Source organism: Bombyx mandarina, chromosome 22 (assembly GCF_030267445.1).
Source record: "Bombyx mandarina strain Sakado chromosome 22, ASM3026744v2".
Lineage (NCBI taxonomy): Eukaryota > Metazoa > Arthropoda > Insecta > Lepidoptera > Bombycidae > Bombyx > Bombyx mandarina.
In genome coordinates, this window is record NC_143228.1 from 15,025,081 (window position 1) to 15,043,435 (window position 18,355).

The 18,355-nt window shown below is 35.8% G+C and overlaps 2 protein-coding genes across 3 annotated transcripts; one reads left to right on the top strand and one right to left on the bottom strand.

Annotated features, from left to right (window-relative positions):
- Positions 1-1,022: 1,022 nt before the first annotated feature.
- Positions 1,023-4,750, bottom strand: Or-36 (olfactory receptor 36). Its single transcript, XM_028170569.2, has 5 exons — positions 3,673-4,750; positions 3,489-3,588; positions 3,032-3,136; positions 2,075-2,230; positions 1,023-1,706 (listed from the first exon to the last, which is right to left on the bottom strand). The coding sequence occupies exons 1-5, from the start codon at positions 4,449-4,451 to the stop codon at positions 1,653-1,655; spliced, it is 1,194 nt and encodes a 397-aa protein (XP_028026370.2). The 5' UTR covers positions 4,452-4,750; the 3' UTR covers positions 1,023-1,652.
- A 1,708-nt stretch (positions 4,751-6,458) lies between these two features.
- LOC114240150 (Kinesin-like protein at 67A) lies at positions 6,459-16,113 on the top strand. Of its 2 annotated transcripts, none has more exons than XM_028170598.2 (9): positions 6,459-7,295; positions 7,632-7,850; positions 8,017-8,222; positions 8,546-8,705; positions 9,287-9,431; positions 9,821-10,002; positions 10,248-11,163; positions 11,781-11,915; positions 12,934-16,113. In XM_028170598.2, the coding sequence occupies exons 1-9, from the start codon at positions 6,741-6,743 to the stop codon at positions 13,053-13,055; spliced, it is 2,640 nt and encodes an 879-aa protein (XP_028026399.2). In that variant the 5' UTR covers positions 6,459-6,740; the 3' UTR covers positions 13,056-16,113. The 2 variants fall into 2 exon arrangements, with proteins under 2 accessions (XP_028026399.2, XP_089592776.1); XM_089736650.1 differs by having other exon boundaries at positions 12,985-16,113.
- The last annotated feature ends 2,242 nt before the right edge of the window (positions 16,114-18,355 follow it).

Sequence of the window (18,355 nt, forward strand, 5' to 3'; positions counted from 1 at the left end):
AATCGGTTTAGTCTAGAACACCGTTAAGGATGGTGGCTCTCAAAGTCCTGCCGTTAGTTAATACTTAGCTAATCACTACTATGCTATATATGCTATTAATTTTGTTTAACATGTCATGAATCTTTTCTCTTGATGTTTAGATTAAAATCAGTTCGTAGCTACGAAGTGATCGTGTGTTTGTATTAACCCATAGACAGAGCCCACTGAGTTTCTCGCCGGATCTTCTCAGTGAGTCGCGTTTCCGATCCGGTGGTAGATTCTGCGAAGCACTGCTCTTGCTAGGGTCAGTGTTAGCAACACTCCCGATTTGAGCCCCGTGAGCTCACCCACACGTCAAGGAGAAGCGAAGTGAAATAGCCTCTCAAGGCTATCAACATAGGTAGGAAGGAAAAAAAAGTGCTTGTTTATATATTACTAGCGACCCGCCCTCGCTTCGCTTCGGAAACATTAAAACACACATGAAACCAAAAAATAAAAATAAAATAAAAATTAAAAAAAGTAGCCTATGTTCATCAGGGACAATGTCGGCTTCTAATGGAAAAAGAATTTTTCAAATCGGTCCAGTAGTTTCGGAGCCTATTCGAAACAAACAAACAAACAAATCTTTCCTCTTTATAATATTAGTATAGATAGCATGGTTTAAAATTCAATTGTGTCACAAACCGTAGGGGAATAAATAACTACAGTTTGCTGCTATTAGACTAAGAGTGAGGAAATAAATAAAATACCTAACCTTTTTTACAATAACATCATTTCTTCTTACACTGTTTTTAATTCAAATTTATTAAAATTTATTTTCTATTTTTTAGTTGGTTTTTTTATAAAAGCGTATTTTGTTAGTTTTTTTAAACTATTATTTATTTTTCATTTTTTAGTTTCAACTAATGAAATTCATTTCAAATTTTTTTTTAAATATTGAATTGGTATCGGTCCTTAATAAGTATACCAAATTTTGAGTTAATCCGACATTTTGAAGGGGGTCAAAATCATGTTCAAAGATTCTGTTACAAACATACATACGTCTGAAGCTAATAAAAGCGTATTATCAATAAAAACTTACTTTTTCAAGAATAAGCGTGAATTACTAAACAAACACATAAAAAACAATTAACTCCTACTCCCCTTTGCTATGAGCACAGCACAGATAAAACCTATAATATATTAAGTGTATAATCTATGGATAAAACACTTAAATGGCTATGGGCACTGGAATACAGATTTTAAAGTACGGTTACATGACCGAGACGATAAATAAAAATCGTTTTGTGATCTCTTAATTCAAGAACTCATAATCTACACTCATCTAATTTTTTTAAAGAGTTCATGGCAGACAACGCAGTTGATGCCGTCACGATCATAGATTATACACTTAAGTCACGATAGATTATGTTTGTCAGTGCATGTCGCAATACATGCAGAGAAAATAGGTAGTATAATAAAGTTTTATAATAAAGTGGCGATTTTTTAAATGCTATCATCAATATCAGGAAACACCAGCGCTTCCAGCTGCCTTCGTTTTGAGTAGGTAACAATTCTGCCAGCTCTGGTTTTTTTAGAGACTCAATCGTATTAGATCATTAGATGGAACATACCAAGGGTGTGAAAAATAATAAAATATTATTATTCCTATTAAAACAGCCTATTTGTGATTGTTAATATTTGGTACTATTCAGTAAAGCGTAGAAACTGTAGCTTGCTCTTATGATCTGAAAAGATAAATTAGATTTTCCATGATACATACAAACGACGTTCACGGTGTTGCAAATACAAAAATGTATTTACCTCAAAACAAGTGGAAAACCAGGACAAGAAACATTCGTTTAGTAATATTCAACATGTCGTTGCTTATTCTTGTATTATGCATTCCAAAGAGACGTCAGCTACCCAGAGACGGCGGCTACCTTTATACGAGGTTGTTGAACTCGTGCGTCAGCTGTTAATTTAGTTGTGTTACAATGACGAGAACGGTGGTATTCAAGTTATGGTGTCTATGGACTGCAAAATCAATCATGGTCGCAGTGCTGGATTGTCGATCTACATCAATTAGTTCAAAAAGTTCAAAAGTTAGACTCACAGATATGAAAGTCGCTAAGGTCATATGGTTGAAGGAACCAGCTGTGAAGACCAGCGTTTTGGACGTTGTGAGACCTAGTAGGGCCACTTCTTTCTGTAGTTTATTCTGTGTGGATGTCCAGTTACTTTCAAAAGTACTGTAGCTTACTAGTTCGCTCTGTGTGAAGTAGAAAAAAAAGGTTTTCGAAAAAGGTACTTAAAAATGTATTGAAACCTATAAAAGTTGTTGTTATTGTTACGCCGGTAAGAGTAACGCCATCTATCGCCGAATAGTCGAACGAATATTGAAGGATCTCGTAGCACCTAGAACGCTCGAGAAGCACAACGCCATCTATTGTCAGATAGCGGAAACACAATACTAGAAACGTGTGGAATATTCTCGATAATTCTAGAGATGTGGTATCGGCTATAAAAGCGTTGCAGAGATGGTATGCAGTTTGTAATCGGAACTACTTGAAGCGAAACAGCGAACGGATCACCTGAAGCGAAGCGGAAAAAGCGAATTGAGAGTTTTAAAGTGTTTGTTGAGTGTTTTAATTGTTCTAAGTTTTGAATACAGTTTTACAGTACTATTTGAATACAGTACTTTGGTGGAATTTTATTTATCCCGAACCCCATCGCGTAGCATTATAAATTGTCTAAAATGTGTTTGATCAGAATCTGTGACGACCGACGAGAAAACCTGTCATTCAAGGATGTCGGCAGCACTGTAGATATATAACCATGCTTTAATATCATATTAAATTTTCGCAAAGTAAACATGGAAGTATTATAATTACTTAATATTGACGTTTATAAATATTTACCTTATCCCGGTAACGATGTTATTGAATCAGAAGAGTTCATTCGAAATGTGTTATTTTGTGTTGTTATTGACACTAATTACGACGGCTGGATGGATTATAACATCACTATTCATCAATTCAAATTTAAGAACATTCAGTGTTTTTTTACTTACTTGAACCGTAACTTCATTGCTATGCCAGTAGAATAGTAGCAGCTGTATTAGACATGCCAGCAAGAAGATGAAACTAGATAATACTGTGGCGAAATCGTCTTCTATCTAAAAATACACGAAATGTAATTTCTGTAGTCTATAGTTGCGCGAGACGAAACGAAAGTATTTTCATGCATTTTTTTGCTTGCCTTTGTAGGCAGACGAGCCTACATAGTCTGTCTAGCCCTCTGGAAATATTGTGGAGGGGATTCAGAGCCAAATGGTACAGGGAAAAATATCTCTGGACGAATACTGTAGATGGAGGCTGCGGTTTCAGGTAGTATCGGTGAAATCTGTTCCGGTGGCGGGAGATGTGATAGTGATGATGGTTGTATATGATTAATTTTAATAACATAATCATTTACCAGGAATTTGTACATTAATTTTTTTCAAATCAAGAGAGTGAAATGTTGTATACCTCTGCAATCTGAACGATGCAAACGCTAAGATTGATGGAGCTTACGAATAAATAAACAAACATCACCGGGGATATAAGCGAATTAAATTGTTTTTGGTATCTGAAAAAAATAACAGACTTTAGCAAGGTTAATATGTTTTTGAAGTGCTACACAAGAACGCGTATATCTTGATATTATACTTGCTTGATCAAATCCGTGTGAAATTTATGACATTTAATTATATTTTTATGAGTCCGCTCCGGGCTTCCATTTATCATCCTCGAGCATTGCAGTCGAGACATTTGCATTTGACCGGCGAAGAATATCATTATGGACACAACCAGAGTGTCCCAGCCCAAGACATAGAAGCTTACGACATGACCCAGTATAGTTTCGATTCCCATGGAAAAATAATACCCCGGTGGTTCTTCTGAGAATGGTGTATAGCCATCGAAAAGGTGATTGTAGGTAATAGTGCCGTTAACGTCGCTCTGATTATTTTGATATGGCTTACTAAAAACACCAATGTTTGCGATGAACGCTAGGGCCCAAAACGAATATGTTATTTTACGATTACGAGTGATGTAGCTCTGCATTGTTTTAATACTTTTTGGATCTTTCTTTGCTATTTGATCTCGTTCGGTTTTCGAAATAAAAAAAACGAGTTCCTGCCAGACGTTGTAGTCTTTTTGGAAGAAGCATGTCTTCACAATGCCCATGTGAAATGGCGCGTACTCTAAAATTAGCTGCAACGAGTCGATTTTAAATTTGATAATACATTTTAGGTACTGGCTGACGAAAAATAACACGATGACATAGAAACAAGCACGTTTCAAAAGCGTTATATTATTCTTTGAATTCGGGTACCAAATTCCAGTTAAGCTGAGCAGTCGTAGATGAGGACCGACTGAAGGGTGTCTAGAATGTTCCGGAAGCGAGAAAAGTGACGGACATATTTTATTTTTCTTCGAATTGAACACCATTGTACCTATAACGAGCGTTCCCTTTGACAATTCGTTATGAAATATAAGGTAAAAATCAACGAGCTACCGGAATTAATTATGAAGGTAATTGCAATATTCCACGTGTAATTATATGATCGGAATAGCGTGGTGATTTAAAATTCGAACTAATAATTGGAGAAGGATTTATTACGTATGTATATTGCAAAAATTAAATACCCAATACAAATTAATATTGATGTCATGAAATTGTATTTTGTTTTTAGGCATTTTGAAAAAGAAAAAGATTAAGTTTTTTTTCTAACATCTGACAGAAACATCCTAGATAGAAGTACCTACCCAAAAATAATGTATGACATCAGTTGATTGTGTTATCACGCTGTTTAGTTTTAAACTTCCGTGTACCTCGTTCATAAGTCATTCTAACATTATTAATTATATTTATCTGTGTGTCACGTGCACATAAAATGTGCCAAAGGCATAGAAATAAGATGATTAACTGTAATAACAGATTAACCTCAGAATAAGATAGTAATCTTTACACTTTCATCGTTTATGAATACTTAAAATAAACATAAAAGTGAATACTGACAAATAATCATAATGGAATTGTTCCTATTTCCGAAGTTTTAGTAAGAGTGTCGGCTGAATGCTAAGCCTGTCGTTATGTCCAGATAAGATCGAGAGCGGAAATTAAGAGGAAATTGTATTTGTTTCTTATACAGGGATGGCGTCGTAATAAAGACTACATCGTGCCTATCTAGCCGAGGGCGATGTATATATGAATCTATATAAAATCCTATTAACTTCAGTGTTGTTCTTTCGATTTTGTCTCTTTTTTAGGTTTATGTCGATAAATGATGAAGTGGTAGAGTAGGTAGTTCAAACTTCTGTAGTTCAATACCTCGGTGGCATAGGCTCAGTATTCTTTGGCGGAGGGAGGTTCACTTCATTCTAACATGGTCTGTGTGCTTAGTGCGAGTTTTTTAACGTTCTCGATAGCGTAAAAGTTAACTCAAATTGGTATGCAGTTGGAACAGCGCTCCTGGCGGCAAACGTAGGTAAACGTTAATACACTGCTTACTGCCTCTCACACGTAGGCGGAAAGCCTTTTTTATTTATGGTTAAGAATTTGGTGTATGCAATAAAGCAAAGTGATCACGATAAGGTTTTGTATATTGTACAGCATCAAACATATGTAACTAAGATAAGTGTCAGGACTAAAAATTCCAGGCAGTGAATTTGTCACATTGTTTATTTTTTATATTAATATAATTGTAAATAGACATGCTGTAACAAAAACCGACTGCAAATAGAAAAAAAAAAAGATATTCCGAAACAAATTAATATACCTACACTAAAAACAATAATCATCGAAATCTGTTGGCGTGATATTGAGTAATTGAGTTATTCATCTATACGTCGCGCATGTACTTAATACAAATTTAAGACTTATATGGTTTTCTTATGGATATCATTATCAGGACTGGACTGAAATGGGACCACACGGGAAGCGTCAGCTTTCTAATAAAAAAAGAATCATCAAAATCGATTCAACCACTCAAAAGTTATGAGGTAACAAACCTAAAAAAAAATACAGTCGAATTGAGAACCTCCTCCTTTATTTGAAATCGGTTAAAAAGAGATACTTAAATAGGAACCAATCATTCTTTGATTTTGCACCGTATACTTTTTCAGAGTACTTAGAACCGGAATGAAATCAAATTTATTAATATTAATATAATAATAAAATTAAATTGTAAAAAAGACATGGAATTATGTGATTTGAGAGAAGGTCTAGAATATAATTAAATTCATTGAGTTTCCTACAGATTTTTATTCCTGAGCCGAAGAGATAGACAATGTAAAAACAAGCAAATGCAAATTTTATTAATACTACATGAGACTATTACTTTATTTTGTCTTATCACTATTAATTATATTTGACTATAATTTATTTTAGTTTAATTTTACTTTTTTTTAAAACTTCATTGCAGTTTTAAATGACAAGACCGAATGAACTAAGTTCCGTTTGCTTGCTCAGGCAGAAGTATCAAATAAAAAATGCGCTAGTGTAATGTGTAGAACAGATATGTCAATTCAAAATTTCGACGGTTAGAATTTTGAATTTTAATAAAACTTCGTTTCTGTTTGTGAAGAAATAGTCAAAAATTAATTAAATAATTCGTCCAATTGAGCGAATGTGATGCAGAAAAGTCGTTATTGTTTGAGTGGCGGTTGATTGTACTCGTGTGGATTGCTAGAAGTGTAATCTCATTTCATGATAAAGTTATAAAGTGCGTTGGAATTATGGTGAAAATAGAGAAGCGGCCCGTCGCTACGGGTTTTAAAGGCTCTGGTGGTGGAATAGTGCCGTCTAAATGCGGTTCTACACAAAACATGGCTGCGAACATCAAAGTTGTAGTGAGAGTACGTCCTTTGAACGAGAAAGAGTTGGATCTCAACAGTCGCGTTGTTGTAGACGTCGTAGATGACAAAATGTTAGTGTTTGACCCTAAGGAAGAGATCAGGCCATTCTTCTATCAGGGTGTACAGCAACCGAACAAAAACTTTTTAAAACGTGCCAATAAAGAGTTGAAGTTTGTTTTTGATAATGTTTGTGGTCAAGAAGCATCGAATAAGGACGTTTTTGAAACTACAACGAAAGATATGCTTGCGGCTCTGATGGAAGGCTACAATTGTTCAGTATTTGTGTATGGCGCTACTGGTGCAGGGAAGACATTCACTATGATCGGCAGTAATGAGCACCCTGGCATAACTTACCTGACCATGGAACATCTGTTCTATACTATTAATCAGTTTGAAAAGGAGAGGGAATTCGATATAGGAGTCTCTTATATTGAAGTAAGTTTTGAAAATACCACTTACAAAGTTATCAGTATTATCTTGTCTGGGCAAAAAACTTAATATTGGTTGTTCTTTGGAATATTAGTGAACTACTTTTTTTTGAAGTCAGTCTTGAGCAAATTCTTTTTATTTACTGTTGATGTTTTCTTCCTTTACTCTTTCTTTATCAAAATGGAAATTGTGCTCTTTTGTTGTAAATGCACAATTTAAATATATAAATTAAATTAAAATCAATAATCACTAAATTATCATCTAGTTAAAATGTTAACTTCTTAAATATTGTATTATAACTGTTTTCTAATTAAGTTTAAGACATAATTACATGAATTTTAGGTATACAATGAAAATGTATATGATCTCCTTAAACCTTCAAAAACTCCTTTGCAACTTCGAGAGGACTCAAAGTATGGAGTTATGGTTGCCGGTCTGACACTGAACAATATTAAAACAGCTAGGGAACTCCTTAACATGCTTGAAAATGGAAACAAGAACAGGACCCAGCATCCTACAGATGCAAACGCTGAGAGCTCAAGAAGTCATGCTGTTTTTCAGGTGAACTGATTGTTTAATGGCCTTTGTTTGCATTAGTAACATGTTACAAAATGTGGGCTAGTAAATTTGTACATAACTCAATTATATATAATTGTTATATATTTTTTTTCAATTTCACAGTGTGAATGTAAATTTGTGTTTTTAATATTTCTCATTTTGTCATTAGGTATATGTAAAAATGAGATACAAAACTAGCAGTCAACTACGTCTTGTTAAGCTATCAATGATTGATTTGGCTGGAAGTGAGCGAGCTTCTGCTACAGGTTGCGTGGGAGAGAGGTTCAAAGAAGGTGCCAATATCAACAAGAGTTTGCTATCGTTAGGCAATTGTATTAATAAACTAGCTGATGGAAGCAACTATATTCCGTACAGGTAGATTATAATTAGTTGTTTATAACTCAAAATTGTACTCTTACTTTACATTTGATTTCATGCCATTAGAGTCAGTTGGCCAAAATTAGGCCAAAAACTTACAATAATAAAAGAAGCCCAAAAGACACTGTAATGCACTGAATCCCCTATTTTTGTTGAGTAGAAATGTGGTGACCCCATAATTGAAGGCAGATTCATTATTAGAAATACATAGGAATGCTGATACTTTATTTCTGAATTTGCTGATTATACATTGCAAATTTGGTTGTTCCTTTAGGATAGTTGATCAACATGAGTCGAGTTTAAATAATTATCTTTTTTAGAGACTCAAAATTAACTCGGTTGCTAAAGGACAGCCTAGGTGGTAACTGTAAAACGGTGATGATAGCAAATGTATCTCCGTCAAGTGTCAGTTACGAAGATACATACAATACTCTCAAGTATGCAGCTAGAGCTAATAAGATTCAGCTCAGTATTAAGAAGGTAAATATTTTTTACCCTACATCTGTATTCCCTTCATATTTGATAAAGCCCATATATTTTATAAGAATTGAAGTCATAGTAGCCTAAAGGTTAAGACTCTCAGTGCATTAGTATGAAGCGATGTGACTGTACCATTGTTCTAAACCGCAGGCATGTACCAACTTTTCTAATGAAATACGTACTTAACAAATGTTCATGACTGATTGCCACAATTGAGGAATAACATACTGTAATAAAAATCAAACCCACAGAATTATAGCTTGCATAACTGGTGGTAGGGCGTTTTATTAATCTGCACAGGTAGGTACCACCAGGTGGGCTGGGAGCTGGTGCACCCGTCTATTGATTCCACCCAATATTCTTGGACTGTTTCAGGTCCTAAATTCATTCTTATCTAGAATATATCTTTGATCAAACTTTAAAATAATAATGTGTTATTGTTCATTAGTTTTGATTGATATGTTATACATATCTTTTAGAAATTCTGTCGTCCGTTATTCTCCTAGCTATTTTACCGCTTCTTGTATAGCCTTAGCCATAATTCATAAGTGTTTTAAAAAGTATTTTTCTTTTCTAACCAGAACATTGTTGACGGTGACATGCGCTTGTCACAATATGTGAAGATTAATGAAGAATTGAAAAAGAAAGTAAAAGAGTTGGAAGCCAAGTTGTCTTTGTCTAGCGTTAAGAATGTGTCAAAAGAACCTGACATGGTGAAGGAGAAAGGTAAAAATGAGAAATATTTTATTTCATTCATAGTAAAAAAAAAATTTTTTAATTTTTTTTTATTGTCCTTGTATGCAGACGAGCAAACGGCCCACCTGATGGTGAGTGGATACCGTCGCCTATGGACTTCAGCAATGCTAGAGGCAGATCTAAGCCGCTGCCTACCGAATATGTAATCAGTATGTAATATTTGGGCTTAGGCAACTGAGATTTCATCAAATATCAGACCATATAGTTGCATTCACATTCTGTTGAATGTGAGCGTAAGTAATCACCTAACAGCTGAGAGGCTGCAAGCTGCAAACTCTCAGGCTCAAGCTAAATGAATAAAAATAATAGTTTGTGGCATGTTTAATTTTATAATTTAATTTGTTATATTAAAAATACAGCGATAAAAGAATGGCGGCGTCGCATCATTGACTGCGATTCAGTCCATGCTTCATTGGAGACCGAATTACTGAACTTGATGTCGAGACAACGGGTGCTGGCCTTGCGACAGCGTTTAAGGACCAGAGCATTCTCGCATGTCGCCGATCTAGCGCATCGATCCTCCTACGAGGCAATGGAACAGGTAAAAACAAATGGATACAATATCATTAACATCATATAATTTGGGAAACTGGAATGGGCCATAGAATTCCTCAAATCCTAAACCTAAATGACATTTTGAAAAAGAAGCCCAAAGTAATAATGTTCTTTTTAAAAATTTGTTCAAATTTTCAAAATTCTATATTGTAAGCGCTTAACTAGACTTATGCTGGTATTCCTTAGGTATTTCCGTTTTGATTCAGCTTCAATACAAATTTATTAATTCAGGTTTGCAATGAAGATATACCGAGGCAAGAAAGAGCAGCTGAAAGTTACATAAAACAAACTGTGCACTTAGATTCTCAGATAATGTCAACTTGGACTAAATGGGATGACGGTCGCAAGAGACTACATGTAGTATGCAATCAAGCTGTATCTGACTTCACTGAATTAGCCGATTTCGTGGAAAACATACATTTAAAGAGTGAACTTAGACATATAAAGGCTAGAGATAACCTCAGATACAAATTATTGTCCATTGAAAATGAAGAAATCAATGCCTTCACTGAATATATGAGCGAAATGCCAAGCATGCTTAAGAAATTATATCTAACATTAAAAGGCTATGACAAAGCACCCCCGGCTTTGACTGCTGAATATATAGAAATAATGAAAAAAGCGAAATTAGCTAAGGCCATCACATGGTCTGACAAAGACAGTGAAATCGATTCTAATTTCAAATTCATATCGAGCCTAGATATACAGAAGCCAACAACCGCCATAGACTACGACAAGAAGGATGAAGGCAACATGACCATAGACATAATGACAGACAGTGATGATTTGACCGACATTGAAAACAGAGAGCCGATTAAAGTTCTTAAACGTAAAGGGACGCCAATTAAACTGCCAAATAATGAAACCATATTAATTAATGACTCCTTTGAAAGTTTGGATGCGACCAGAAATCTTAACTCAGCCAAGAAAATCAAAAGGGAGAAAGAATTTGACATTGCTCCTGATATTGAAAACTACAACGTAGTAGATCCTAACGATTTGAATTCTACCTTTGTGTTGGCGGGTAAAATGGACGCATTGAGGAAACCAATCAAGACCGAATCGAAAGTGGAAGTACAACCAGTCAAGAGAGGACTCGTGGATAGGACCAATACTATACAAAGGACAATTAACTTCGGTGATAAGGGTGAGATGACAAGTTTTTTTATGAGTTATGACTCTGCGAACATCTGTTGTTCGCAAGTATCCGCAAGAACTGTTGCACGCTGCGTTTCGGGATAAATAAATGTTCCACCAGAGTACAACTTAAAACTATATTTATCACTTAGAACACTCACAGAACACTTTAAAATTCTTAATTCACTTCTTCCGCTTCGCTTCGGGTGATCCGTTCACTGTTTCGCTCCGAGTAGTTCCGATTACTAAATAACTCGTGCCATATCTGCAACGCTTTTATAGTCGATACGACATCCCTAAATTTATCGAGAACATTCCTAGTCATACAAGTCGAGTATTCCCGATGTGCGTTTCCACTATCTGACAAGAGATGGCGTTGTACATCTCGAGCGTTCTAGTTTTTACTAGATCCTTTGATATTCGTTTCGGCTATTCCGCGATAGATGGCGTTACTCTTACCGACGTAACAGTACTATAAGACTTTTTCTTGATATTTATTTTAGCATTGTTTTTGAATTATGTATATTTAATGAATCTAATATTTTTTCGAGTTACAAAGTTATTATGAATTCTATTTTAAAACGTGGACTAGTAAAAACAGAGTAAAATGGTAATGTCTGTCAGCAGCTAAGCTAGTGAAACCCGTAGTGGGTAAAGCGATACCGTTCCGGCGGCCCGGCCCGCAGCCCGGCGCGCCGCGGGGGCCCGGCTTCGGGTCCAGCCTGTCCCGCGACGGAACTCCGCTGCAGAGGAACGTGCAAGGTAAATGTTAAAATAAATGACGAAGATTTCGGTCATTGTGTTTAACCTGGATAGTACGGCTAGGTTAATTTCTATAAAATGATAGTATAGTTTTTGTTGGTGGTAGGACCTCTTGTGAGTTCGCGTGTGTAGGTACCACCGCCCCGCTTATTTCTGCCGTGAAGCAGTAATGCGTTTCGGTTTGAAGGGTGGGGCAGCCCTTGTAACTATACTGAGACCTTAGAACTTATCTCAAGGGGTTTTTTTTTTTTTAGGGCTTAGATGGGTGGACGAGCTCACAGACACAACGTAGACGCGCCACCCACCTTGAGATACAAGTTCTAAAGTCTCAGTATAGTTACAACGGCTGCCCCACCCTTCAAACCGAAACGCATTATTGCTTCACGGCAGAAATAGGCAGGGGGGTGGTACCTACCCGTGCGGACTCACAAGTGGTCCTACCACCAGTGGCGCATTTACGTTGTAGATGTCTATGGGCTCCAGTAACCACTTAACACCAGGTGGGCTGCGAGCTCGTCCAACCATCTAAGCAATAAAAAAAAAATTATATGTTAATATCAGGAACATTTCATTAGTTAAATTTTAATTTTCATTTAAACATTTTATTAAAAAATTTTTTTTATATAATTTGTGGGTAGACCTAATAAAAATAGATGCAAATTAACTCACTACAGGAGTAGTAAAATGTTTTTACATGACCGTCTCTCACATAATGAACACACTCTTAAAATGCTATTAATTAATTAAGATACTCTTTTGAATTCTAATGCTCGTTTGAAAGCTTACGAAACTGTTTGACGCGACTGAACGTAAAATCTAATGACAACTAACCATTTGTTTTTCATGTTTGTGTTGTTCTGTGCCGTCCTGTGTTCTCCTGTGCCGTCTTGTGTCCTGCTGTGCCGTCTTGTGTCCTGCTGTGCCCTGCTGTGCCGTCGTGTGCTCTGTGCCGTCGTGTGTCCTGTGCCGTCGTGTGTCCCACTGTGCCGTCGTGTGCCGTCGACTAACAAACTAACAGACGCGTCTCGTACAAAGACGAATGTCACTCAAAAGTCAGTTGGTTTCAAAGCCGTCCGCGCGAGGGAGCGCGTGCAGAACCACCCCTACTCCAGGCCGCCCGCCCTCGCCGCCAGGAAGTGAACGGAGCACCACGGTATAATGAAGACGTTGTACTGTGTATGTGTTGTATGTTAATTGTGTAATTACTAAACTGCCTTAACACGTTGAGTTTTTGAGTCGAATCATATAGAAAACCATATATTGGCAGTTCTTTTTAATGCGCTTTTATTAGCTTCAGACGTATGTATGTTTGTAACGGAATCTTTGAACATGATTTTGACCCCCTTCAAAACGTCGGATTAACTCGAAATTTGGTATACTTATTAAGGACCGTTGACAAATCAATATTAAAAAAAAAATTGAAAAAAAAAACTTGAAAAAATTGAAATTCAACTAAAAAATGAAATTTTTTTTTTTCTATTTTTTAGTTCAATTTTCTATAAAAACGTATTTTGTTAGTATTTTTAAACTATTATTTATTTCACAAAAACTTACCTCAAAACATTTTGTAAGGGAATGACTCGAAAACAAAGCGATGACTCTTAAAAGGTTAGTTAGTAGTAAACGATTGTAGTAAACGAATTCGTTGATGGTACTGAGACGGTGAGACCTATCCTGAATGTTGATGTTGAAACTTTTCAATGCAATCCAGTGGATTCGGACAAACGTACATTAATTATTGTTTTTATGTGTATTCGATTTGTAATATTTATTTTATTACGGAAGTGAAGTGAAAAACAATTTTGTTACCGGATCAACCAGTTCGCACCAACCACTCACCATCAGGTGGGTCGTATTCTCGTCTACACGAGCAATAAAAACAAAACCACGATACGAGGATCATTACGTCGCGCCGCTTTGTCGAAGTAGGCGCCTGCCCTGCCCTCGCGACTGGACCCTCCCACTGCCTCGCGACCGGAGCGTGTGGAGGACAGCAGTATATTCTCGGGTAGTTTCCGTGGCACATCCTATCTTCAGTAAATTGAGAAGCTTCATTTCAGCTCTGAAAAACAATCATTTTGATTAACAAATATTAAATCTTGTATACTTTAACGTTTTTTTTAATGAAAAAGTGACTTAAAACAATGTTATTCATTTTCACACTAAATATTAATTTAATGGAGAAAGTTTGTTGTACTCAAAATACGCTTCGATACTTAGTTTTATCAAGGCCGTGTTTTGAGACGATAAGAAAACCGAAATTTCATTTGTTATTCCAAAGCAAAACTTATCATTTTGAGTAATTTTGAATAATATACAATCGAACAAAACTTTGAGGTCTATAAACTCTTACTCATAATGTGTTTTAAGAGCTTTATAAACCCGTTGTAAAAATCGTGTGAAAAAGCGTTATCTGTCTTCTAGTACTATAAATAAAACTTAATAATTATTTGTATATTGGTTTGTCCTCTATGCGTTTCAAAAATATTCATGCGATTGCCACGAAACTTGGAAAATTACTGTTGAAATGTTTCCTTCACAGTACCATCAACGAATGACAGGTGACCTGGGAATACTTTTAAGAAATCAGTTTTTTATAGCAATCAGCGGTAGGCACAACGGGGCGTGACCGAGCTTCGGTAGTTTGTTATTTAAATGTATAAAATCATACGGATAATTCGACCCGGTCCATACTCATAGGACGAGCTTACAAAGCTCGGATATCTAATAATGAATAAGACCGTTAAATTGAAGTGCCGTCCGCTCGTGTGACGCTTCACGCTAGGTTAACGCACGGTCGTTGACCTCGAGCGTCAGCTGATCGCAGAAATATTATATTACCGTCTCAGGATTATCAGTACTGTCATAGCATTCTCTTTCTTGTGAGCGGTTTCCTTGCGCCCCATAAACACGTTTGGACGTGTACCCCAGTTTAATTTACTCGATGTCTGATTTTGTCGTTACTTGACGCGCACGTCGTATCTTGTAACTATACTTGAGACCTTAGAACTTATATCTCAAGAATATCTCAAGATGGGTGACCGCAATTACGTTGTAGATGTCTATGTGCTTCAGTAACCATTTAACACCAGGTGGGCTGTGAGCTCGTCCACCCATCTAACCTAATAAAAAAAATATGCAAAATTGGACATCCACTTTGCGTCAAGTTTGTCTCAAAGAATCGAAGACCGAGAACTAAAACTGTTTTTGTATGTCACCGAAAATAATACAAAATACTTAATTAGGTATTCATTATTGTTAGTTATAAAGTAAAACATTTTTTTTTTTAAATATTATATTGTAATTTTTATGATGGCTTTAAACTTTATAATTCAGAGTTTCAATAATTTGTAACTTGTTTTTTTAACGCGGCAACAACCTGTTTCGTAGTTATTTTTTGATAAAAAAAATATGATTGTGTAATTGTGTAGCAAGATAAAAGAATCACTTTCTTACATCTAACTGTCAAACCATCCAGAAAAGTATGAAGAGTATATTTATGACCGTGGATTGAATTTAATACTCAAACGTTTTTCCTATTATAGAGATGCAAAATACACACAAATAAATAAATAAAGCATTTTATTGGAGTTGCTCATTAAAGCAACGTAACTTTTATTTATCAGTGTTCACGAGTCATATTTTGTCAGCAATATCTATTGACAGCTTGTCAGCAATATCAGTCTCTAGTTTGCCAAAAATACAAATTTCACACTTTGTAAGAAGATTTCCAAAATGCACTGGAAAGCATATAGTATTCTTACTAGATTATCTGCAGACATCATATTACATACATCCTTTTCTAGCGTTTACTAACGTTATTTGATATCTTTTATCTTGTATACAAGCAAACTTCTGTGTAATTGAATACTGTCTTTATAATTGCAATGTATTTTTATTAAACATTTGTATGTACCTTACTTATATTCTAGAACAGTCTAGTGTAAGACACGCCACTAATATGAATTGATTAACAATAACTTGCACTAAGGAACGAAGTAGATATATTTTTCTATGCTAGTATAGTTGTGCACTAAAGTGCCAGTTTTGACAGTTGTGTGTGTGTTTATTAACTATATTGAATAAAATGACTGAAGTGTTTTAAGTATGTTTTATAATAAGAATATAATTTATGCAAGTTTTTGATATGAGATTGTGTATGTAATTCGTGTGAAAGTATTAAATTTTGTAAATATTCGTTTTGGTATTTTAATTTATTAGTAAAATTCATCCAAGTTCTGTCATGAAATAGTTTATTAATTGTTGAAACTGGTCACTCACGTTTTGTACGTAATAGTACGTACCTTAAAATAACAAAAACTTAAACGCACCGATTACAACGATTGTTTTTTTACAATTTAAAATTTTTTGAAAAACCTTGTTACTTACCTGAGGCTATTGTATGAGACACGAAGTTCGTGAGTATCCTTTGCAGGTAAATTTTGAAAATGCTAAGAGAGGCCAGATACAACTTTACCCACGACCGCTCTAGGGGAAGGTGCAGCGTGGCGCCATCAAGGTGGGCTCCCGGCCCGTCGACCGTGGGAACCGGTGATCGTGTCGCCGGCGGCCGCCGGTCCGGCGTCTGGGGGACGGCTAGATAGATGTAATATGCTCTGCGTAAACCCTGTCCCGCCGTCTCAATAACTCCGACTAGGCTCCGGTCCGGTCCGGGGTAGGGCGCCGGCTGTGAGCGGCAGGAGTTTTTAGTGAGGTTCAACTCCCACATATCCCACCCGCTGCGCGGATGGGGATCCGACGATTTTCTCCTGTGGAAAAAAAAAGACAACTTTAAGGTAAGTTCCACCTGTCCAGCAAAAACTCTTTAATTTTAGGCCCTGGCTTTAAATGACATTGACACTATTGTTCAAAACGAAACACAAATTAATTATTTCTGCGATGTCTGGTTTAGTCTCGCGGCAAAGCATGTTAATCTATTTTGCAAAAATACTGCACCACATATATGTATACATATATGTATACCGGTGTTATCGTACGCCGAGCATCTTGAGCAATAGGACACGAAAGCAAAATCTCATACTGAATTGGATAATGCTTTGAAATAAATTCTCCTCTGCAAGCCTGGGATTAGTAAAAAATCAAGGGAATAATGTAATGATTAGATAGTGGGAAGCTTTATTGTGTTACATTAACGTAGATTATAATATGATGATAATAATAATTAGCTCTTAGAGTATAAAAGTACTTGTTATCGCTGAGCCCCCAAACTCGGCATCTCCGGTGGACTGTGAACTCTCTAACTGCCCTACTTTTGTTGAGAAAAGTAAAGGATAAATCACCCTTAGTACCTTCCGTGCTTGATGATAGAATTATTAAACAAGTTTAATCGTCCTATTAATTTTTGTCTAGGTTTTCCAATGCAAGTCCTATAATAGCTAAAGAGAGTTAGACGTCAAACCGGTGGTAAAATTTTAACCCGATCAAACTTTACGACCACGAGAGGTTTGTGAAAATAAAATCAATATGTATCGGTGCCTTTTAAAGCGAAATATTCAATTTAAGATTTTTCATTTTCATTATTTGCCGCTTGAAGCAGGTCATACGACGGGCATACGTTTTAATTAAATTTACTTAATTCATCTCAGGGTACGGCGCTGTGAGAGTGTCGTATCTAATTACGGCCAGGACAAATTGAAGGCTTTGAAATGCACCCCTCATGCACTTGTGCTCTCGTAGTGCAGGGAGGAATGTATTCTGAGTGTTTACGGAATACCCTTGTTTTATTTACGTCGTTTATACTGGTCTCATAGATACTATTGGTTGGATGAATTATATGTACTAGTGATCGCCCGGTAGTCGAAATTCGACTATAAATTAATCGAAATTATAAGTTTGTAAACTATTAAGATTCTATTTTCAAAGACTATTATACTCCTATAATCACGAATTTCGCCAAGACTACACTATAGACATATATTATTAAAGACAAACAATATTTAATTTATTCTCAATTTGACAACAGACGCCTAGACGTTAAGAACAAAAGTTTGTAAATAAATAGTATGCGTGTGTGCGTCAAATACATGGTAGTTTGTGTAATGTTTTCTTTATTGATTTATTGTAGCTTTTATGCATTATTTAAAAAAATATTAGCATTGTGCACTTCTTCTCTATATTCTCTATAAGTGTGGAAAATTTCATACTCCTCCGTCCGCGCAATTTTCGTAAAAAAGGATACAGCATTTTTGCTTCACGTATTAATATATAGATTATTATAGATGTGTTTATATCACGCAAAGATATTTAAGTTCCGAGAAATAGGTTCGTCGGTCTACCAAACAATAATAATCCGTCGGAGGAAGGTCGTCACTTGGTCGTTTGCTTATACGTTTCTATTGTGTAACAGATTTATCGCGGTGATTTAATACAAGGTCAAAATTTGGTGTCATAGATAATACACATAAATTAGTTTAGTAATT